Here is a 23,781-nt window from a genome sequence, read left to right as displayed (position 1 = left end):
GTGATACGTGGCAAGACTCCAGAAATCGTGGATAGTACTAAACCGTATCTATATGTACTATGGTTTTTTCTATATGTACATACCTATCATGAAGTTTCACTTACGAATGAGGCACAGTAAGAGATGATTGAAGTTATGTGAATGTGTCCACTCACTCTCAAATATATTGGAGAGATTGACCAAGGGTAACTGAAACTGGAAAGTGAAACCACAGATAAGAGGGGGACTACTGTATTCACCATTGCCATATTATGACCAACTAAAGGACAGGACGAAAAAGAAGTAAGGGGAGAAACGTTCGATAAGGAGAAAGCATACAACAGAGAGACATCTGGAGGGAAAGGAGTGAGGAAGAGTAAGTCCAGGGTCTCTTACTCACTGGACTTCCCCCCAAACCACCACCAGGCCTATGCCTTCTTTCTCAGCCCTAAATCCTTCCACCTAATGGCTGGGATCATGATTTCAACTCTATGTTTCATAAAACTCCCCCAAGACCCAACTTCTTACCCCTTTCCAAAAGCCAGGCCAATACTTTCCTTCTAGCATTGCCCACATGAATACTATCAGAGTTCCTGACCAGCACTTCCTTCCATAACACCAGCCAGCCCTTTCACTTGCCTCTTCCTGCTGTTCCCTGGAGCTTTCACCCTGACCACTCTCCCACTGTCAGGTGGCCGAAAAACCTAGCCCCCTTGCCCACAAACCCCTGGAGACTTGTGTCACGTTCACCCTCGCACATCCACCCCCACCTATTGATTGCTTCAGAGAATTGTCACCATGCAAGATGACTACCTATAAATGAAGCCATCAGTTGCTGAGAACCTCACCTCTTTGAGATTTACACATAACTGAAAGAGGAATGGGGAAGCAAGACGAGCAGTCCGCAGTTCGTTTGAGAGGAATCTCAGAGTAAGTGAAATTGTTTAGACTCTGGTTCACACATTGCCTCTGGTCTACGAAGGTGTCTGATTTGGTTTTGACTGTCCAAAGCTTCACTAGGTGTACCCTGCCTCAGCCTTCTGAGGAATTCATTAAAATATTGTCAGCAAAGCAGTACTAGAACAAGGATTTGAGTTTAAAGAATAGACTCAGTTATTAGAGCCAAAAGAAACCTTAGATAACATCTGTCTATTCCAAACTCCTTATTTTGCAAAAAATGGAATGGAAACCAGGTGAAGTGACTTGCCCCCGTGTGATCATACAGTGTGAAACAGAACAGGAGCTGGAGCTTGTGTCACTTGCCTTTCAAGTCAGTGGTTTGGTTTGTTTGTTTGTTTGTTTTTAACCATATCTTGAATTCCTTTCTGTTTTATAAGGCCCTGGCTTATAGTGGTAGGGAAAGAGGTAGAAGTGTGGCTTTCCCAAGCCCACATTCAGAGATAGAGGAGGCCCATGCATCATTATACCTGGATGTACACCACGGGATCCTGGTCATGTTGGTGTATTTTGGAGGTGATTGTATTAGGTTTGAAGCTAGCCAGACCTGGCTTCAAATTCCAGCCCTTCTGTCTACCAGCCCTGTGATTTGGAGGAAGCCACTTGGCCTTGGTGCGTTTATCTACGAAACTGGGAATAAAACTTGTGGAATTGTTGGGTCAAACTCATACCTCCCAGCACTGAGGCAAGAATGGAATGAAACAACCTGAGAAAGTATGCAGCCCAGTGTCTTCTTCCACATCTCACAAATGTTTATTTCCCTTCTTCATTTCTCAGAAAATGAGCTGCTATGTTATCTTTTTTCATAAGTAATTGATACCTAGAAACAAAGAAAAGATGTCACAGCCATTTGAAACCCCACATTTTATAATTACTTGCTATCAGCACCTCCCACATGTGAAAGTAATATCTCTTGAATGTACCAATCTCTTGAGTATTCTTCGATGCAAAAGATACCTCATTTCAGAAAAGCATTTAGACTGATTTCTCTTTATGTGCCTATGTAAGGTGAGAAATTAGGTCTTCATTAGGGTTACCACAGACACATGTAGCTCAGCACGTCTATGTCACAAAACTATGTAGTTTTAGTAAAAGATTTTTTTCTCTTAAACAGTTTTTATGACTACGCAAGCAAAGTGAATGAGGAGAGTTTGGACAGGATTCTTAAAGATCGGAGAAAGGTATGTTCTGTTTGTTGCCCAGTGTGCTTCTGAAATCGTTCCTTATCTCCCAAAGCTAAAACCAGACAGGAATGTAAAATGGAACAATAAGATTTGATGTTAATATGTAAGAGTTTTGTTAACTTACATAGATTTTTGATATATTAATAGAAAAAATTTAGATATATATAGCCTGATACCATTATTATTATACGCCTGTAATCCCAGCTACTCAGGAGGCTGAGGCACAAGAATTGCTTGAACTCGGGCGACAGAGGTTGCAGTGAGCTGAGATCGCACCACTGCACTCCAGCCTGGGAGACAGAGCGAGACTCCATCTCAATTTAAAAAAAAAAAAAAAAAAGGTTGAACACAGATGTTTCTCCAAAAGGTCATGTGTTTATTATTTCTATCAACATCTGCATATGATGTTCTAGTTATGTATGGACTAGGTAAGCAAGTCTGAATATAACTGAAAATAAACCAAAGTTTTCTTGTTGCAGTAGTGACTAATGCCATTTGTAATTTACTGTGTTGTACTATGTATGGGTTTTACTTTTTACCTTGGGATATTAATTCTATAAAAATAGATCCATTACTAACCATTTCTTTTTTTTTTTTTTTTTGAGACGGAGTCTTGCTCTTTCGCCCGGGCTGGAGTGCAGTGGCCGGATCCCAGCTCACTGCAAGCTCCGCCTCCCGGGTTTTACGCCATTCTCCTGCCTCAGCCTCCGGAGTAGCTGGGACTACAGGCGCCCGCCACCTCGCCCGGCTAGTTTTTTTGTATTTTTAGTAGAGACGGGGTTTCACCGTGTTAGCCAGGATGGTCTCGATCTCCTGACCTCGTGATCCGCCCGTCTCGGCCTCCCAAAGTGCTGGGATTACAGGCTTGAGCCACCGCGCCCGGCCACTAACCATTTCTTAAGAAAGAAAGTACCAATAAAAGTTTTCAACTTGTCGCCGGGCACAGTGGCTCATGCCTGTAATCTCAGCACTTTGGGAGGACGAGACAGGAGGATCATGAGGTCAGGAGATCGAGACCATCCTGGCTAACACGGTGAAATCCCATCTCTACTAAAAACACAAAAAATTAGCCGGGTGTGGTGGCAGGTGCCTGTAATCCCAGCTACTTGGGAGGCTGAGGTAGGAGAATGGCGTGAACCCAGGAGGTGGAGCTTGCAGTGAGCCGAGATGGCGCCAGTGCACTCCAGCCTGAGCGACAGAGTGAGACTCCGTCTCAAAAAAGAAAAGGTTTTCAACTTGTCAAGCGGGAAACAAAATGCCTTTGTTTAACAGTGTTAGGAGTAAGTGCAGTTAGATTAAAACAACAGCCTTTCTAATGTACAGGAGGAGGTAAGGATAAAAGGAAGAATAGGAAGTCTGGAAGGATAGGTCAGAAGAAAGGCAAGTGGCTTTATGCATGATAGTAAGCTGAGGAGGTGCTCCATTCTGGTAGTCTAACCAAGCTGCCTGCCCAACCAGGAAGGGGTGTTAAAGCAGCCACAGGCGTCACATGGTCCAGCACTCTCATATTAGTGAGTTGCCTGGGAACAGACATTCTGGAATCTCTTAGCAGCCTATCCCTCACATCTCAGATGCTACCTTACACCCTCATTTTTCATATTTTAAATTATGAACCTTTATTATACTTTTTTTAAAAACTTTTTATTTATTTTTTTGAGATGGAGTCTGACTCTGTCACCCAGGCTGCAGTGCAGTGGCGCGATCTCGGCTCACTGCAAACTCTACCTCCCAGGTTCAAGCAATTCTGCCTCAGCCTCCTGAGTAGCTGGGACTATAGGGGTGCACCACCACACCCGGCTAATTTTTACATTTTTGGTAGAGATGGGGTTTCACCATATTGCCCAGGCTGGTCTCAAACTCAAGTGATCCACCTGCCTCAGCCTCCCAAAGTGTTGGGATTACAGGCATGAGCCACCGCACCCGGCCATGAATCTTAATTATACTTGCTAAAACTAAAATTTGTTCTATACAGATTCTTTTTGGAGCACAATTATCTAGAGCACTCACTACATATTAGAAGTACCAGGAAGTATTTTTTTTTAAACAGATTTCAAATTTTTATTTGATTTGATTTTTATTTATTTATTTATTTTGAGATGGGGGTCTCACGCTGTCACCCATGCTGGAGTGCAGTGGCATGATCATGGCTCACTGTAGCCTCGACCTCCCAGGCTCAGGTGATCCTCCCACCTCAGCCCCCCAAGTAGCTGGGACTACAGGCATGCACCATAACACCTGGCTAATTTTTTGTGTTTTTAGTAGAAACGGGGTTTTGCCATGTTGCTTAGGCTAGTCTCAAAGCCCTGGGCTCAAGCGATCTATTCATCTTGGCCTCCCCAAGTGCTAGGTTTACAGGTGTGAGCCACTGCACCTGGCAGATTTCAGAATTTTAAGTGAGAAAGATGAGTAACGGCCTTGAACAGGAAATTCACAAAAGAAATCGACTGGGCACGGTGGCTCATGCCTGTAATCCCAGCATTTGGGGAGGCTGAGGCTGGTGGGTCACAAGGTCAGGAGATCAAGACCATCCTGGCTAACATGGTGAAACCCCATCTCTACGAAAAATACAAAAAATTAGCCAGGCGTGGTGGCATGCGCCTGTTGTCCCAGGTACTTGGGAGGCTGAGGCATGAGAATTGCTTGAACCTAGGAGGTGGAGGTTGCTGTGAGCCAAGATCATGCCACTGCTCTCCAGCCTGGGCAACAGAGCAAGACTCCATCTCAAAAACCAAAAAAAAAAAGGCAGCTAGGAAAAAAAATGAAATAAAATAGTTCAAATTGGCATAACTGAAAAGCACTGTTATTCATCCAATAGCCACTTGAAAGATTCTATTAGTCAGTGAGTATTTCATGAAAACAGCCAGTGTGCTGAGCACCGTTCAGGTCTTTGCAGGAAGGCGGGAGAAGTGTGGGGCATGCCTGAGGTCTACTGAGTAGGTAATTCCAACATTCCAAATAGGAGTTGGGTACGGAGTATTGAATCTTAGAATGAAATGTGCCGTGTTCACATACATCAATAGCTCTATCTAATTGTATCCACATTTTCTTTTGTTTTTTTTTTTGAGACGGAGTCTTGCTCTGTCGCCCAGGCTGGAGTGCAGTGGCCGGATCTCAGCTCACTGCAAGCTCCGCCTCCCGGGTTCACGCCATTCTCCTGCCTCAGCCTCCCGAGTAGTTGGGACTACAGGCGCCCGCCACCTCCCCCGCTAGTTTTTTTGTATTTTTTAGTAGAGATGGGGTTTCACTGTGTTAGCCAGGATGGTCTTGATCTCCTGACCTCGTGATCCGCCCGTCTCGGCCTCCCAAAGTGCTGGGATTACAGGCTTGAGCCACCGCACCCGGCTCGTATCCACATTTTCTTGAAATGAAAACTACTTTTACCTTTTTTGTGGCCACTATCATGTCTAATGTAGAATGTGAAAGTTAGTGTTGCCCAGTGGAAAGAGGCAGGCATCTTGATTCCACATCTTGGCTGTCACTCATGAGCTCTGTAACTTTGGACAAAACATCTCTTCTATAAGATTATATACTGAGGCCAGACACAGTGGCTCATGCCTGTTATCCCAGCACTTTAGGAGGCTGAGGCGGATGGACCACTTGAGGTCAGGAGTTCAAGACCCACCTGGCCAACATGGCGAAACCTCATGTCTACTAAAAATACAAAAATTAGCTGGGCGTGGTGGCGCATGCCTGTGATGCCAGCTGCTCAGGAGGCTGAGGCAGGACAATCACTTGAACCCAGGAGGTGGAGGTTGCCATGAGCCGAGATCGCGCCACTGCACTCCAGCCTGGGCAACAGAGCGAGACTCTGTCTCGGAAAAAAAAAAAAAAAAAAAAAAGATTATACCCTGAAAGAAAAGCTTGGGTTTTCTTTTTATTTAAGGAATATCAGAATTAATTGCTTTAATCTATGGGAGGATTTGTTTTATGTTCAGTAGTACTCCTTGAGTCGGGAACTATTGTTTATTTCTTTGTTCTCTGTGGTTCTTTGCATGTGATATGAACTCAATGGAGAAAACATTATTCACTTAGAGTGGTGTAATTAGTGAAAATATTTGTGACATAGCTAGCCTCAGCAAAAGTTGGCTTACTTTCTACATGAAAGTGTCAAAACAATCTCAATTTACTGTTAATTTTAATTTTAATGTGACACTAATAGATTTAAACTACCTTTACTTCTTAAAACAAGATTTTAGCCCAGAGTTGGTTTCAAAGAAGGAAGCTGTATGAAAATTGATCTTCTAGGCCGGGCGCGGTGGCTCAAGCCTGTAATCCCAGCATTTTGGGAGGCCGAGACGGGTGGATCACGAGGTCAGGAGATCGAGACCATCCTGGCTAACACAGTGAAACCTCGTCTCTACTAAAAATACAAAAACTAGCCGGGCGAGGTGGCGGGCGCCTGTAGTCCCAGCTACTCCGGAGGCTGAGGCAGGAGAATGGCGTAAATCCGGGAGGTGGAGCTTGCAGTGAGCTGAGTTCAGCCACTACACTCCAGCCCCGGCGACAGAGCGAGACTCCGTCTCAAAAAAAAAAAAAAGAAATAGAAAATTGATCTTCTAATAAATAATTAAATGTTTTGACAACAGATTTTTTTTTTTTTTTTTTTGAGACGGAGTCTTGCTCTGTCGCCCAGGCTGGAGTGCAGTGGCCGGATCTCAGCTCACTGCAAGCTCCGCCTCCCGGGTTCACGCCATTCTCCTGCCTCAGCCTCCCGAGTAGCTGGGACTACAGGCGCCCGCCACCACACCCGGCTAGTTTTTTGTATTTTTTTTAGTAGAGACGGGGTTTCACTGTGTTAGCCAGGATGGTCTCGATCTCCTGACCTCGTGATCCGCCCATCTCGGCCTCCCAAAGTGCTGGGATTACAGGCTTGAGCCACCGCGCCCGGCCAACAACAGATGTTTTTAAATTTCAATATGCAAAAGAAAAATTCAGAAACTTACTTAAATTCAGATTCCTGGCTCTGTCTTGGGAGGTTCTGATTCTGCAGATTTGGGTGGGGCCCAGGAATCTGCACTTTAGCAGTCTTTTGGATATCCCTGAAGTCATCTGTCTTCCTGATGACCAACAAATCACATTATGAGTATTCTTCTAGAGAGCATAACAGTTTCATCAGCCAGTTTAGTTATGCTGTAGTTAGAGCTAACAAAGCCAAACTTTTAAAATAGTTTTATTGAGGTAAAATTGACATATAATACATATTTCAAATGTATACTCTTAGAAGTTTGATGTATGTGTAAACTTGTGAAACCATCACCATACTAAGATAACGAGCATCTCTATCACCTACAAAAGCTTCCTCGTGCCTTTCCAGTCCTGCCTTCTCCCCCGATTCCTGTTAACCACTGATCTGCTTTATGTCACTGTAGATTAGTTTTCATTTTCTAGCATTTTGTATAAATAGAACCCTATAACCTATACTTGTTTTAGTGAGGAGGTGTCTAGCTTCTTTCACTCAGCATAGTTATTTGGGGACTCATTCGTGTTCTTCCTCTTACTGAGCAGGACCCAGTGTGTGTCGGAACCAGTCTGTTTATCCACGCTCCTGCGGATGGACACTTGGGTTGTTTCGGTGTGGGGCTTTAGCACGTAAAGCTTCTGTGAACATTTGTGCATTTGTGTTTGTATGGATACATTCGGAATTACATTTGTAAGATTTCATGCAACTCTTCACACTTTTCTTTCAGAAAGTCATTGGGTGGTACAGATTCCGGCGCAACACACAGCAGCAGATGTCCTACAGAGAGCAGGTTCTTCACAAGCAGCTCACCCGCATCCTCGGTGTGCCCGACCTCGTCTTCCTTCTCTTCAGCTTCATCTCCACTGCCAACAATTCCACTCACGCTTTAGAATACGTACTCTTTAGACCAAATAGAAGGTAAAGCTTTCTTTTCCATCTGTCTCACATATAAGAAGGATGTTGGGACCAGGCGCGATGGCTCATGCCTGTAATCCCAGCACTTTGAGAGGCCGAGGTGGGCAGATCATGAGGTCAAGAGATCGAGACCATCCTGGCCAACATGGTGAAACCCCATCTCTGCTAAAAATTCAAAAATTAGCTGGGTGTGGTGGCATGTGCCTGTATTCCCAGCTACTCAGGAGGCTGAGGCAGAAGAATCGCTTGAACTTGGAGTCGGAGGTTGCAGTGAGCTGAGATCGTGCCACTGCACTCCTGCCTGGCAACAGAACAAGAATTCATCTCAAAAAAAAAAAAAAAGGATGGACGTTGGTACAAGTCATTGAGATTCATGACTTTGAAAATGTGCATTATAGTGCATTTTATGGTGTTTTTTTTTTTTTTTGAGACAGAGTCCAGCTCTGTCACTCAGGCTGGAGTGCAGTGGCACGATCTCAGCAGCTCACTGCAACCTCTGCTTCCCGGGTTCAAGCAATTCTCTTGCCTCAGCCTCTGCAGTAGCTGGGATTACAGGCACACACCACCATGCTGGCTAATTTATTTGTTGTTGTTTTTTTTTTTTTTTTTTTTGAGACGGAGTCTCGCTCTGCCACCCAGGCTGGAGTGCAGTGGCCGGATCTCAGCTCACTGCAAGCTCCACCTCCCGGGTTTACGCCATTCTCCTGCCTCAGCCTCCCGTGTAGCTGGGACTACAGGTGCCCGCCACCTGGCCCGGCTAGTTTTTTGTACTTTTTAGTAGAGACGGGGTTTCACCATGTTAGCCAGGATGGTCTCGATCTCCTGACCTCGTGATCCGCCCGCCTCGGCCTCCCAAAGTGCTGGGATTACAGGCTTGAGCCACCGCGCCCGGCCATTTTTTTGTATTTTTAGTAGAGACAGGGTTTTGACATGTTGGCCAGTCTGGTTTTGAACTCCTGACCTCAGGTGATCCACCTGCCTTGGCCTCCCAAAATTTTATGCATCTTTAAATAAAAACGTATTATCTTTAGCTCTTTTTGTGGTTACAGAAGGTATTTTTCTTGTCAGTTATTTACATAAAATTGTTTTTGGATCAAGAAGCATTAATAAGATATGTTTATTATGCATAAATTCTTATAAGGAATAAATAGCTGGAAATCATCATTTGCTTTTCCATAATCCACTGTGTGGAAATGCAGTTTTATTGCTGTGGAAGTCTGTTTATAATTTTGAAACATAAATTTCAAATACAAAATTGTGAAATTGATCCACCTGCTGGTTAATAAGGGTTTTGCATTGTGAACTTGTTAAAGCAAAAACAAAACAAAACAAAAAAAAACACCCATATGATTATACGATCATGTTGTCTGTTTGAAAACAGCAGAATGGTTTCCCTCTGGAAGTTTATTTGTTGTAGAATAAATTAAATTGACATCAGTGAAAATAATTGTTAATTGTTAAAAAGGTTTTTATAAGATTTCATTACATAATCTGTAGGTATTTCTTGAGCGCTTACAATAGGCTCAGCATTGTGTCAGTCACTGTGGGTATATGAAAGATGTGTAAGGCATGACCTCTGCTCTCAAGGAGTTGATAAGCAAGGTTCTACTTTATAGGAGGGGAAAACATTACTAACTCATGTATCCTTGGGTTATCTGTAGAAGGAGGTGCTCCATGAGACCTTCCTGTTAGTTTACCAATGTCAGTCAGCAACTAAGACTCCTATCACCAAGCCCCATTCTTTTTTTAGTTAATTAATTTTATTTATTTTAATTTTATTATTATTATTATTTAGAGATAGGGTCTTGCTCTGTCACCCAGGCTGGAGTACAGTGGCACTATCATAGTTCATTGTAACCTTGAACTCCTGATGCTGTCACCTCGGCCTCTTAAGTAGCTGGGACTGTAGGCACATGCCACCACACATGCCCTTTTTAAAGAATTATTCACTTATTTATTTATTTAGAGATAGTCTCGCTCTGTCGCCCAGGCTGGAGTGCAGTGGCACAGTCTTGGCTCATTGCATCCTCCGCCTCCTGGGTTCAAGTGATTCTCCTACCTCAGCCTCCCGAGTAGCTGGGACTACAGGTGTGCACCACCATGCCCAGCTAATTTTTTTTTTCATTTTTAGTAGAGACAGGGTTTCACCATGTTGGCCAGGCTGGTCTTGTTCTCGAACTTCTGACCTCGGGTGATCTGCCCACCTCGGCCTCCCAAAGTGCTGAGATTACAGGTGTGAGCCACCACACCTAGCCCTTTTTTTTTTTAAACTGTCAATCTCACTTGAATATGATAGAATGGTACATTTAACATGATCTCTTTCTGAATTTTTCCCATAGGTATAATCAAAGGATATCACTTGCTATTCCCAATCTAGGAAATACTAGCCAGCAAGAGTACAAAGTCTCTTCAGTGCCAAATACTTCTCAGAGTTATGCCAAAGTGATTAAAGAACATGGGTAAGTTGAAAGGTAAAGTGCTAGTTTTTTCTTTTCTCAGCAATATTTCTTTTGTTAATAACATTTAAAAGGTGTATGGAAAAATGTAAAACCAAGTTTGATATGATTAAAACTGAAGAATACAGTAAGGTAATTGTCTAGATACCACTAGCATGCATCAAAATTTTGTTCTTGTTGAAAAGAGAATTTACTTTTATGAATTTTTAAAATCATTTACCACAATAGTTTTTGTAATTGATACAAAAGTTTTGGATAGAGTATTATTTCTGAGGTTCTAAAACCTAAACATAGTCACTGAAAAATACATAGCCTTTTATTATTTTTTAAATGATCTTGGTAACATGGATTTTTAAAATTGCCGTAATTCTTGTGGTATGAGCATTATTCCTTAAACACTGTCACCTTGGAGTCACAGCATTTAAACAATAAAGTGGAAGAGATAGGAAAAATGCCTTTCCATTTCACAGCGGTTATGGTAACCTTGTGACATCTTTTTTCTGTTTGCCTTCTAGTACTGACTTTTTTGACAAGGATGGAGTAATGAAAGATATCAGGGCGATTTATCAGGTTTACAATGCACTTCAGGAGAAAGTTCAGGTAACTGATTTATTTATTAGTTTTCATCTTATTTGTCTTGCCCAGAAGTTTTTAATTCTACTTTAATTTTTAATTATCTTCCAACTGACAGAGTTAGGATCCGAAAGTCAGAATCTGCTTTCCCAGAACAGACTCAAGCTGTGGAATAATGGTTCGTGCTGTCTTGCAGAAGCCCAGCTCACTCACTCTGTGCCTGAAGTAGATTGTTAATGCTACTGTTTCAAATACTTACGGCCCCATTTGTGATAGTAGTTTTTCTAGGAAAATGTAGAAAGGCTTGCTAAGAACACAGCTGTCTCCATCAGTTGTATTCTAAGTAGAGACAATATCAAAAGGCACCCATAACTGGTTGCAGCTCTGCTTCTTCATCCTCGTTCACTCATTTTGCCCCCAGCTGCCTCCCTGAAGTGGGAGGATCTCGGCACAGCCTGTTCATTCCTAGTCATTTATGCAACAGGCATCGATGGAAACATCTCCTGTGAGCCAACTACTGAGCTGGATGCTAACGATACTTTCCCACATTCTTTTCATCATCCCCGCTGTCTTCTTAGGAGTAGTTTGTTCTAAAATCTAAGAACAGAAGAGCCTTTGAACTTGCCTTTGAGTACAGCAAAGAAAGTGGTAAAGTTGATGAAGCTCTCGAGATCCAGAGAAAGGCCTGACTTTAACGAAAAAGGCTTTGGCCAGGCATGGTGGCTCACACCTGTTATCCCAGCACTTTGGGAGGCCTAGGCAAGAGGATCTCTCGAGTCAAGGGGTTCGAAATCAGCCTGGGCAACATAATGAGACCCCATTTCTACAAAATAGTTAAAAATTAGCCAGGTGTGGCAGCATGCACCTGTAGTCCTCTGCTACTTGGGAAGCTGAGGAAGGAGGATTGCTTGAGCCCAGGAGGTAAAGGCTGCAGTGAGCTACGATTGTGCCACTGCACTCCAGCCCAGGTGACAGAGTGAGACCCCATCTCTAAAATATAAAAATAAAAAGGATGAAGGCCTCAATGAGTAGAAAGAGGAATGAAGGCAGATACTGAAAAAGAGGAAAACAGGCTGAGTTCAGCCCAGGGCAAAAGGAGAAGCATACAAGAGCCATTTCCAGTCTAGTGCTCCAAACTAGGGTCACTGTGCACCTACCAGTATAGGGAGCTTTATACAGACTCACTGATAACCAGCCTAGTTTCTGGAAGCTTCTGGTATTTCTGCTATGGAAGGAACGTGCAGTGGAAAATAGCTTTTTGTCCTGAATTCATGACCATGCCCTTTTCAGAATATCAGCACTGGCCAAAAGTGGCTGTTATATTTCATTGTTGATTGAATAAGGCCTGCTTTGAAAATACCACCAAATCACATAGAGTTTTCTCAGGATTATAAATAGCTACATTACACAGATGCAGTCTCAAATAACTATCTTTTATTAAACCTTGACTTGGAAACTTTTTTCAACTTTTCTTTATAAATATTTTCTGTTAAATTGTCTTATCTGATTTTTTGAATGTTGGTGATAAATAAAAGTTGAAAGCATCTTATTCCTGTCTTATCTTTTGTTCTTCCTTTGTATGCTAAACTGGTACCAAGAGTTGCCTTTTCATTTCAATAAAAATGATTAATCAAAGGAAAGAGTAAATCTTTCCTATCTTACCCTTACTGGTCAAGAATTTATAAGCTAAATAGCGTAATCATCTTAAAATTAAAGCAAATCAGTGAATAATAACAATTCTAGTCTTTTGGGCTTTCTTGATTTTGTTCTACCTTATGTGTCTGCTTTTTAACTCAGTAAACCATCTGGACTTTTCCTGGAGTTGTAATCAGCGCTGAATTTATGGGATGCCTTGTGCTTGAACTTGAAGCTAACCTTGCTGTTGTTTTTTTCCTCAGGCAGTGTGTGCAGATGTTGAAAAGAGTGAGCGAGTTGTTGAATCTTGTCAGGCGGAAGTGAACAAATTAAGAAGACAAATCACTCAGAGGAAAAATGAAAAGGAACAAGAAAGAAGTAAGTTTCTTATTAATTTTACCATTCAGTATCAGGGAAATGTTGTTTTAAACATCAGATTATATTATACAATAAATGATATGCCTCTTTCTGTGCTCATCAAGTCTCAGATTAGCCTGGCTGGGGCAGAGTAGTCTCTTGTTCAACTTCTCTGGAGGGCAAGGGCTGTTTTTCATAGTAGCCCCCTCAATTCTCTGACACTTGAAGAAAAAGAAGACCAAAGGTAGAAAAGCTGAAGTGGAAATTAGAATAAATCCCAAGAAGTTATTGATACACATTTGTGTATATATTGACAGTCGGATCTAGTTACAGTGAATGTGGTGGTTGTTACTTAGTTAACCCTGCATGCCCAGCAGGTAGGCACTGTGTCCTGTATTTTTTTTTTTTTTAGACGGAGTCTCCCTCTGTCATCCAGGTTGGAGTAAGTGGCGTGATCTTGGCTCACTGCAACCTCCACCTTCTGGTTTCAAGTGATTCTCCTGTCTTAGTCTCCTGAGTAGCTGGGACTATAGGTGCCCGCCACCATGCCCAGCTAATTGGTTTTTTTTGTTGTTTTTTCAGTAGAGACGGGGTTTCACCATGTTGGCCAGGCTGGTCTCAGTCTCAGGTGATCCATCCGCCTCGGCCTCCCAAAGTACTGGGATTACAGGCGTGAGCCACCGAACCCAGCCTGTGTCCTGTCTTAATATAGCCTCATAGAGGAGCTACCAAATATTCTTTTAGCTTTATGTTCGGTCATAGTAAAAGTTTTAAATGTCTAATTTTGGTAACCATGGATGAATACACACCATTAGGCTAAGGAACAAACTGAATGAGAATTAGGCCCATGAACCTAGTAATTCCAGCATAACAGCCATGTTTGCTGTAACACCACCAGAATTATTATCTGTATGTAAAATTTATAAACATATGGCAGATAATATCAAGTGTAAAAGATAAGGTTAGGGCTAAACTTTTCTAATTTAATAAGAATATATATAATCCAGTTAAAATGTAATTCATGTTTTCAGGCAAATATAACAATCTGATTTACTGTTACATTTTTCTAGAAATAATCAGAAATATAGATAGGGCTGGGCGCAGTGGCTCACGCCTGTAATCCCAGCACTTGGGGAGGCCGAGGCGGGCAGATCACCTGAGGTCAGGAGTTCGACTAGCCTAGCCAATGTGGTGATATCTCGTCTCTACTAAAAATACAAAAATTAGCCGGTCATGGTGGCGTGCACTTGGCAGAAGAATTGCTTGAACCTGGGAGGTGGAGGTAGCAGTGAGCCAAGATCACACCACTGCACTCCAGACTGGGCGACACAGTGAGACTGTCTCAAAAAAAAAACAACAAAATAGAGGCTGGGCATGCTGGCTCATGCCTGTAATCCCAGCACTTTGGGAGACCAAAGCAGGCGGATCATGAACTCAGGAGTTTGAGACCAGCCTAGCCAACATGGTGAAATCCCATCTCTACTAAAAATACAAAAATTAGCTGGGCATGGTGGCAGGCACCTGTAATCCCAGCTACTCGGGAGGCTGAAGCAGGAGAATCGTTTGAACCCGGGAGGCGGAGGTTGCAGTGAGCCAAGATCACGCCACTGCACTCCAGCCTGGGCCACAGGGCGAGACTCTATCTCAGAAAAAAGAAAGAAAGAAATACAGATAGGAATTTTTATTTTCATTTTTTAGAGATGAAGTCTCACTCTGTTGCCCAGGCTGGTCTCAAACTCCTGAGCTTTAAACGATCTTCTTGCCTCAGGCTCCCAAAGTGCTGGGATTACAGGTGTGAGCCACTATGCCCGGCAAAATGGGAATTTAAAGTAGTTAAGTCAGCAAAAGTAAAATAATTGAATAAATTACAGTATGTTATAAATATGTATAACTGTAATTTGTCAATTTACAGTTATAAATTTTATTTAAATTATGGTATATATATGTATGATGGAATATTATACAGCCATTGAAGTGAATTTGAGTTAATGCCCAATATATTATTTTATTTTATTTTTTCTTTTTGAGACAGAGTCTTCCTCTGTCAGCCAGGCTGGAGTGCAGTGGCTCAGCTCACTGCAAGCTCTGCCTCCTGGGTTCATGCCATTCTCCTGCCTCAACCTCCCGAGTAGCTGCACCCGCCACCACGCCTGGCTTAATTTTTCTGTATTTTTAGTAAAGAGGGGGTTTCACCACGGTAGCCAGGGTGGTCTCGATCTCCTGACCTCATGACCCACCCGCCTCAGCCTCCCAAAGTGCCGGGATTACAGGCGTGAGCCACCACGCCTGGCCCCAATATATAATTTTAAGTAAAAAAACTAGACTGGGCACGGTGGCTCTCACCTGTAATCGCAGCACTTTGGGAGGCTGAGGCGGGCAGATCACGAGGTCAGGAGATCGAGACCATCCTGGCTAACATGGTGAAACCTCGTCTCTACTAAAAATACAAAAAATTAGCCGGGTGTGGTGGCGTGGTGGCAGGCGCCTGTAGTCCCAGCTACTCGGGAGGCTGAAGCAGGAGAATGGCGTGAACCCGGGAGGCGGAGCTTGCAGTGAGCTGAGATAGCGCCAGTGTACTCCAGCATGGGCGACAGAGTGAGACTCCGTCTCAAAAAACAAACAAACAAAAAAAACTAGGCCAGCCATGGTGGCTCACGCCTGTAATCCCAGCCCTTTGGGAGGCCGAGGCAGGTGGATCACTTGCACCCAGGAGTTCAAGACCAGCCTGGGCAACATGGCAAACCCTGTCTCTACTTAAAAAAAAAGAAAAGAAAAAAAGCCAGATGTGGTGGCATGCACTCTAGTCCGAGCTCCTTGGAAGGCTGAGGTGGGAGAATCACCTGAGCCCGAGAGGTCAAGGCTACAGTGAGCCATGATTGTGTCACTGTACTCCAGCCTGGGTGACAGAGTGAGACTCTACCTCAACAAACAAAAAACTAGGATATAAAACAGTATAAACCAGGTGATGTCAGCCATGTTTTAATCCATGTGTACAGACAAACACTCAAAGCTGGATAATAAAACCGAGTTCAGCAAGGATTAGTGACTTCTGTAACACAGCAAGGAAGTGAGGGCCTGATACTTACAATTTAGGTCTCTTCGCTTGAAATCCTGTGCCCTTTTCATCCTGACAATGTTATTGGGATGATGGAATTGTAGGCAGCTTTTATTTTCTTTCTTCCTTCCTTTTTTTTTTTGAGACGGAGTCTCGCTCTGTCGCCCAGGCTGGAGTGCAGTGGCCGGATCTCAGCTCACTGCAAGCTCCGCCTCCCGGGTTCACGCCATTCTCCTGCCTCAGCCTCCAGAGTAGCTGGGACTACAGGCGCCCGCCACCTCGCCCGGCTAGTTTTTTGTATTTTTTTTAGTAGAGACGGGGTTTCACTGTGTTAGCCAGGATGGTCTCGATCTCCTGACCTCGTGATCCGCCCGTCTCGGCCTCCCAAAGTGCTGGGATTACAGGCTTGAGCCACCGCGCCCGGCCTCTTTCTTCCTTTCTAAATAAATATTGTACGAGTGTGTATCAGTTTTATAATACTTTTAAAAAATTTAAATGTTACCTACAAAAACTTTCAAGACTATATGGACTATGTGGGTTCTTTCACAGCATTAATAAAAATAGAGTAAAGCTGTGGTTCAGTACTTACTTAACATAGGGCTTTTAAAGTTTTAAGGTGTATAAGTGTATTATGACAGGTAGCTATAAAGAAATCGGTTTTTTGATAGGAGGCTGCCAAAGAAAGAATCTCACATTTCCATTCCGTGGACAGGACGTTTCCATTTCAACCTTTGGGCCCCACAGCGTGACACAGCAAGCCCCACGCCAGGGAACCGGCACAGGGTGTGGAGCGGCAGAGCCTGCATTCTGAGTCTCAGGCCCACTTCCAGCTGTCCCCTTAGCCACATCACCTCACCTTTCAGAACTCTGGTTTCTTTGCATCTATAATGGAAACAGTAATCATAACGATAATGATAACACCAGAAATTTGTCATGGCCTTAAATGAATTAATGTGTAGGGAAATATATTGTAAATTATCAAGTACTATGCAATTGTAAAATAATTAATAGTAACAGTCAGCTTCATTGCCTCACTGCTGTTTTCCGGAACATTCGGGTTGACCATGTTATACATTGAGATGAAAAGCTGTGAGAATCTAGAAAGTGTTAGAATATTCTTTTTTCATCCAGGATTGCAGCAGGCAGTGTTAAGCAGACAGATGCCGTCTGAAAGTTTGGACCCGACATTCAGTCCTCGGATGCCCTCTTCTGGGTTTGCAGCTGAAGGCAGAAGTACACTTGGAGATGCAGAGGCCTCTGATCCTCCTCCCCCCTATTCTGATTTTCACCCAAACAATCAAGAAAGTACTTTGAGCCACTCTCGCATGGAAAGGAGTGTCTTTATGCCTCGACCTCAAGCTGTGGGCTCTTCCAGTTATGCTTCCACCAGTGCCGGACTGAAGTATCCTGGAAGTGGGGCTGACCTTCCTCCTCCCCAAAGAGCAGCTGGAGACAGTGGCGAGGATTCAGACGACAGTGATTATGAAAATTTGATTGACCCTACAGAGCCTTCTAATAGTGAATACTCACATTCGAAAGATTCTCGACCCGTGACACATCCCGACGAGGACCCCAGGAACACTCAGACCTCCCAGATTTAACTAAACAAAAGAACTCTCCACCTAGCACTGTTTTTCTTCATTGCTTACTGAGAGGGTTTTTGAGAACTTAATCTGGGGGAACTGCTTTCTCAGATACCTTGACTCCCAAGAAGAGAGTCCTTGTGCACAGAACCTGTGGGAGGCTCCATCCGTGGGTCTTTTCCTTTGGATACAGTGTGCAAGCTTCATGGCAGAATCATTAAGATAATCAAATTGTCCTAATTCTGGTGCGATTCATGGATGTACTGGTAAAATTAGGCAAAGTGAAACTTATCAGCGTAGTTTCTGTTCTTTAAAATAAATTGGAAATTAGAGACTAAGCACAATTAGTCTATAAATGTTCTATAAATCAAAAACTTACCTCTTGCACTATCATGCCTTGAAATTTACTTTTTCAAAGGGAAACAAGTTTGGCAGCAGCCTTCAAAGAACTTCTTTCTATGATGAGCCAAATTCATCTTTGCCAGAAAAGAAATTTTGATAATTCCAAGAAACCTGATTGGAACAAATCAGATATACCTTCTCTTGTCTGCATGACTTTGTGAGATAAAAGAGAGGGCTTTCAACTCTTTTCTACTAGCTTGATATGTATTATCACTTAAAATGGTTGCCTTTAAAAAAGAAAGTAGAGATACTAATTACCAGTAAGTAATCATCCAAATAAATATGTCATAAAATAAATTAATTATTTTTTTCTTGATGGATTACAGTGACTACTGTGTTGCACTGGCACCTGTATGGTCTCTGTTCTGGAATCTTAGAGGACACACAGCAGTGGAGAATAGAAGGAGTGAGTTTTATAATGAACAGATTCCAGACACAGTAGGTTTAGCTGAGTTCATACAGAGGAGATATAACTCATTTAGATCTTCTGACAAATCCTAGTGTTAGTTTTATTTGTGGAGGAAAGACATTTAATAATAAACTGTTTGGGAATCTTGGTGAATAAAGATTCATTTTCAAGCTGAATAACCATACTTATTTTAAGTTGCCCTTTAGGGAATAATTGCGATATGTGTAGAGACTCTCTTGGGATGCACTTATATTTTTATTTAATGACTACTTGTTTTCTAGTTTCGCCCACAACGTGTGAAACCACTAAGACATTCAGGAGCATGTTGGGCTTCTGGTTTGGAAACTGCAAGACCCGCCATTTATGACAAGGACAGCCAAGAGGTTAATACTTGGAGTTTAACTGCCTTTCCTTTGAACTAGTTAAAACCTGTAAAAATAAGGAAGTTGTTGGAGAGGCTTACAATCTGGGTTCTGAAAAAGTAGTTGCAGTTTATAGGCTAGACATTTACTCACTGAGCTCCAGTTCCAGTACTAAATTAGACAGTATCGTATAGACCGAAAATGAAACGCTAGAACTGCCGTTCTTTGGATCGCCCCTCTCTGGGGGTCTGTCTTTAACTACTCTTCTGGTTTTGTTGGCCTTACACCACTGCCATTTGATTTAAAACACTGCAGACCACTGCAAATGTGTTCCAGTTTTTATCAGCTACCTACTACGCAGCTTCAGCGCCAGTGTGAAGTTATTTTTTTTAAGTGCCATTACCATCTCCTCTGTTCAGATTTTGACATTCAGGAAAATATTTTTATTTTGATGCCATACTGAAATCTACAATGTATATCTGACAAAGCAGTTAAATGTGACAATAAAAAACTTATTTAATCATGGTACTATTGTTTTAATGTCTGTATCAGCACCGGACAAGGCCTTTCCTCAGTGTACTCATTCTGGCAAGTAATAATGGACTTAAAAGAGTTTTTTAAAGGGCATTAAAACTCATCTCCATACAAAGTTTTTGTCAGGCTGCTTTCAGGAGACATCCAGGAACACAACTTGCTAAAATGTTTCTGTGATTTTCAGGACTTTCTGTTTCCAAAATGTTTCTGTTGATTTCTTGTTACCTATAGAACTAAGTATCAGTTGAGTATAAAATTGAGTCTTGGAAAGGTCCTCACAAGGCATCTTCCACAGAGGAACTGATCTTGTTTCAAGTGACCCCTCAGCCTGGATCCCCTAATAATGGAGATACTGTAGAACTTGCTGCCTGAGCGCATCTTAGGAATCGTGAGGTCACTTTAGAACAAGGGTCGGCTGGCTAACAAGTGTGTTCTGGATTCTGAGGGAGCCATTCCTGTTGAGTGACGTATCTCTTCCAAAATGCAAGGGGAGAGTGTTTCCAGCAGGGTTTTAACGTGTGAATTACAGCCTTTTAGGGTTCTCCTTGACATCTCCAAGAATTTGGAGAAAAGGAAACTGGATTCTTTTTACTTACTTCGAAGTCTGGAAATGCCCGGTTACATGTTGTAATTGTTTTTTCTGGAGTAAAATCAAAACAGAAATCTCATCCCCAAATATTCAGGATACATATTTTTTTTAATTGCAGACACAGTGGGGCATTGACCGTAACTGCTTTAACAAAAATATTTAAATTTTCTTGTCAGTCTGTGTTTTAAGGAGATAAAAAGAATCTGGGATGATGTAAAATAAGAATACAGTGGAAATAACTAATGGTTATTAACTGTGTTCTGGGTCTGACTTGCCTTGGCTGTGGGTTTCATTTCAGTTACTGAAAAATCTTCCTTTTTTCATTAGGATCTGCTTCATCCTTTCCCATAGGAAACCTGAATTCCGCCAGACAGGCAGGCAGCCTGAAGGCAAATGGATTCGTAAATGTAGTGCTAATAAATAATGGAAAATGTTTACTTTTCAACTTTATGACAAACAGATTTCGGAAAAGTTCTGGCATTTAGCTTAGCTGTCTTCCGTTTATACAGTGATCTTTGTAATGTCCTAAATAAGGCGAGTCCGGACACAGAGTACCTCCAAACTGGGTTACTCTAGGGTTCTTCTGATCCCTAGAGATGGGGGGAGGAGTACCTTCCAGCAATGAGGCTTTGTAACATCTGCAAGCAAATGTCCCTCTGGATGCCAGATGTGACATGTGGTCCAGAATGTAGTGCTTAACAAAAGAAAGCTCATTGCAGCATATTTCTAATAGCAAAAACCTGGAAGTGACATTAATGCTAATGTAGGGGAATGGCTAAATTTTGATACACTCCAGAAGAAACAGTCTTTGCAGCCATTAACAATATTTAGGTAGAAATCAAAAAGATGGGTGGGCACAGTGACTCTGACCTGTAATCCCAACAGTTTGGGAGGCTGGGGTGGGCGGATCGCTTGAGCTCAGGAGTTCAAAACCAGCCTGGAAAACATGGTGAAACCCTGTCTCTATTCAAACAAAGCAAGGCCACTTGTGGTGGCTCACGCCTGTAATCCCAGCACTTTGGGTGGCCAAGGTGGGTGGATCACCTGAGGTAGGGAGTTCGAGACCAGCTTGGTCAACATGGTGAAACCCCACTTCTACTAAAAATACGAAAATTAGCCAGGTGTGGTGATGCACACCTGTAATCCCAGCTACTGGGGAGGCTAAGGCACGAGAATTGCTTGAACCCAGGAGTCAGAAGTTGCAGTGAGCTGAGATCACACCACTGCACTCCAGCCTGGTCGACAGAGTCAGACTGTCTCAAAAAAAAAAAAAAAAAAAAAAAAAAGATTTCTTTACATGGAGATACCAAATGAAGAAACCCAGGTATCCAAACAGCATGTTTGATCTGATTTTTGTGGGGAAAAAAATTAGTATTGTTCTTGATAGAAAACAATCTGGAAGGATATTCACGTAAGTGTTAACAATGTGCTCCTGGGATGTGGCAAGATGGATACTTTTTCTCTCTTTCACTTGTTTGCATTTTACAATTTTTCTGCAGTAAGTGTGTGTATAATAAAAGACCTCAGAAATGGAGGTCACTGACTACACGAGTTATTTCATGCACAGCACCGTAGAGGGGATTCTAGAAACATTCTGGATTCTCTGGGTTTATTTACCATGCTTGAATTTTTCAGATCTGTGGCCTGTAGAAGATCAACCTTGTTGATGCTCTGCTCTTCCCTTCCGTCAACCTTTATCTCATTTCCAGATAAAAATCACGTTTTGTTTTGCCTTGACACTGATTTTTTTTCTAATAAATCTGGAGCCTGTTCGACTTTACTTAGTTCAGAAACCATTTCCTAAATTTCCAAGCAGCACTTAAGAAAGAACTTCAGAGGGCCGGGCACGGTGGCTCAAGCCTGTAATCCCAGCACTTTGGGAGGCCGAGACGGGCGGATCACAAGGTCAGGAGATCGAGACCATCCTGGCGAACACAGTGAAACCCCGTCTCTACTAAAAATACAAAAAAAAAACTAGCCGGGCGAGGTGGTGGGCGCCTGTAGTCCCAGCTACTTGGGAGGCTGAGGCAGGAGAATGGCGTGAACCCGGGAGGCGGAGCTTGCAGTGAGCTGAGATCCGGCCACTGCACTCCAGCCTGGGCGACAGAGCAAGACTCCACCTCAAAAAAAAAAAAAAAAAAAAAAAAAAAGAAAGAACTTCAGAGACTGAAGGTAATTCAAAACTGGAGCAATTATTTATATTTTTCTCAAGGCAAAAGTTTCTACAACATGGATGTTTTGAGTCTTAAAATATAAGGCCAGCTTTCCTTGATCTTGCAGATCCTCTCTTTGCAAGATTTTTTCTTTTTCTTTTTTTTTTTTTTTTTGAGACTCTCTTTGCAAGATTCTTTTTTTTTTTTTTTGAGGTAGAGTCTTGCTCCATTGCCCAGGCTGGAGGGCAGTGCCACCAATCTCAGCTCACTGCAACCTCCACCTCCCAGGTACAAGAGATTCCCCTGCCTCAGCCTCCCAAGTAGCTGGGACTACAGGCGTGCGCCACCACACCTAGCTAATTTTTGTATTTTTAGTAGAGACGGTGTTTCACCATGTTGGCCAGGCTGGTCTTGAACTCCTGAGCTCAAGCAATCTGCCCACGTCGGCCTCCCAAAGTGCTAGGATTACAAGCGTGAGCCACCACACCCGGCCTGTTTGAAAGATTCTTGTGTCATGCTTGCTGTAATGCTGAACAATGCCTTTCCTATCCTGCCAGGTGTTCCCTTAGGTCGTATTAAGTATTAGGAGATGTAGACCCTTGTTAGTCCAGTCCGCACACAAACGAACCTGGGAGGTGTTTTATTGCAAAGTAAATCTATTCTTGTTTGGGACATTTGTTGTGGCCAATCAGTTGTGGGCTCTGCTTGGTAGAGGTGGGGTCCATTCGGTCTCAACTGATTTGAAGCATGATTTATCTATACTAGAATGTGTATCATCCAAAAGACCTTGTCCAGGGCCAGGCAAGATGGCTCATGCCTGTAATCCCAGCACTTTGGGAGGCTGAGGTGAGTGGATCACCTGAGGTCAGGAGTTCAAGACCAGCCTGGCCAACATGGTGAAACCTGTCTCTACTAACAATACAAAAAATTAGCCAGGTGTGGTGGCGCATGCCTGTAATCCCAGCTACTCAGGAGGCTGAGGCAGGAGAATCACTTGAATCCGGGAGGTGGAGGTTGCAATGAACTGAGATTGTGCCACTGCACTCCAGCCTGGGTGACAGAGCAAGACTCCATCTTAAAAACAAACAAAAAAAGACCTTGTCCATAGTTTCAAGGTATGTGAGTGGAATTGGGGAACAGTAAGTAACTTCTCTCTGGAAATACTAAGCACAGGGTAAGTCCCTGGCACACACATAAGATGGGAAGTTTGGAGATGCATTTTATACAACTTCTTAAAGAGTTCTTCATCTTCTCAATCTGTCACGATCCTACCCGTTTTTGTTGTTGTTTTTGTTGTTGTTTTGAGACGGAGTCTCACTCTGTTGCTCAGGCTGGAGTGCAGTGACATGATCTTGGCTCACTGCAACCTCTGCTGCCTGAGGTCAAGCAATTCTCCTCCCTCAGTCTCCCAAGTAGCTGGGATTACAGGCGCCCGCCACCACACCTGGCTAATTTTTGTATTTTCAGTAGAGACGGAGTTTCACCATATTGGTCAGGCTAGTCTCGAATTCCTGACCTCAGGTGATCCACCCGCCTTGGCCTCCCAAAGTGCTGGGATTACAGGCGTGAGCCATCACGCCCGGCCACATGGCCATTTTTAAATTTTTTATACGAAAGTTTTAAAAGATATACAAAAGTGAGACAGTAAAAGAACCACAATTTTTTCATTCCTCACTTT

General features: G+C 42.9%; 1 protein-coding gene across 1 annotated transcript in view; it reads left to right on the top strand.

The window, feature by feature from the left end:
- Window positions 1–19,355, top strand: part of ABRAXAS2 (abraxas 2, BRISC complex subunit) — a 30,790-nt gene extending 11,435 nt beyond the window's left edge. Inside the window, exons 4-9 of the mRNA XM_033179766.1 lie at window positions 2,051–2,117; window positions 7,808–7,998; window positions 10,335–10,454; window positions 10,967–11,051; window positions 12,923–13,037; window positions 17,203–19,355. Coding sequence (XP_033035657.1) covers window positions 2,051–2,117; window positions 7,808–7,998; window positions 10,335–10,454; window positions 10,967–11,051; window positions 12,923–13,037; window positions 17,203–17,672 — 1,048 coding nt within the window. The 3' untranslated portion in view covers window positions 17,673–19,355. The remainder of the gene's footprint in view (window positions 1–2,050; window positions 2,118–7,807; window positions 7,999–10,334; window positions 10,455–10,966; window positions 11,052–12,922; window positions 13,038–17,202) is intronic.
- Window positions 19,356–23,781: the final 4,426 nt, after the last annotated feature.

Source organism: Trachypithecus francoisi, unplaced genomic scaffold (assembly GCF_009764315.1).
Source record: "Trachypithecus francoisi isolate TF-2019V2 unplaced genomic scaffold, Tfra_2.0 Contig01579, whole genome shotgun sequence".
Taxonomy (NCBI): domain Eukaryota; kingdom Metazoa; phylum Chordata; class Mammalia; order Primates; family Cercopithecidae; genus Trachypithecus; species Trachypithecus francoisi.
The sequence above is the reverse complement of the archived record's forward strand: the minus strand, read 5'-3'. Positions and strand labels throughout refer to the sequence as shown.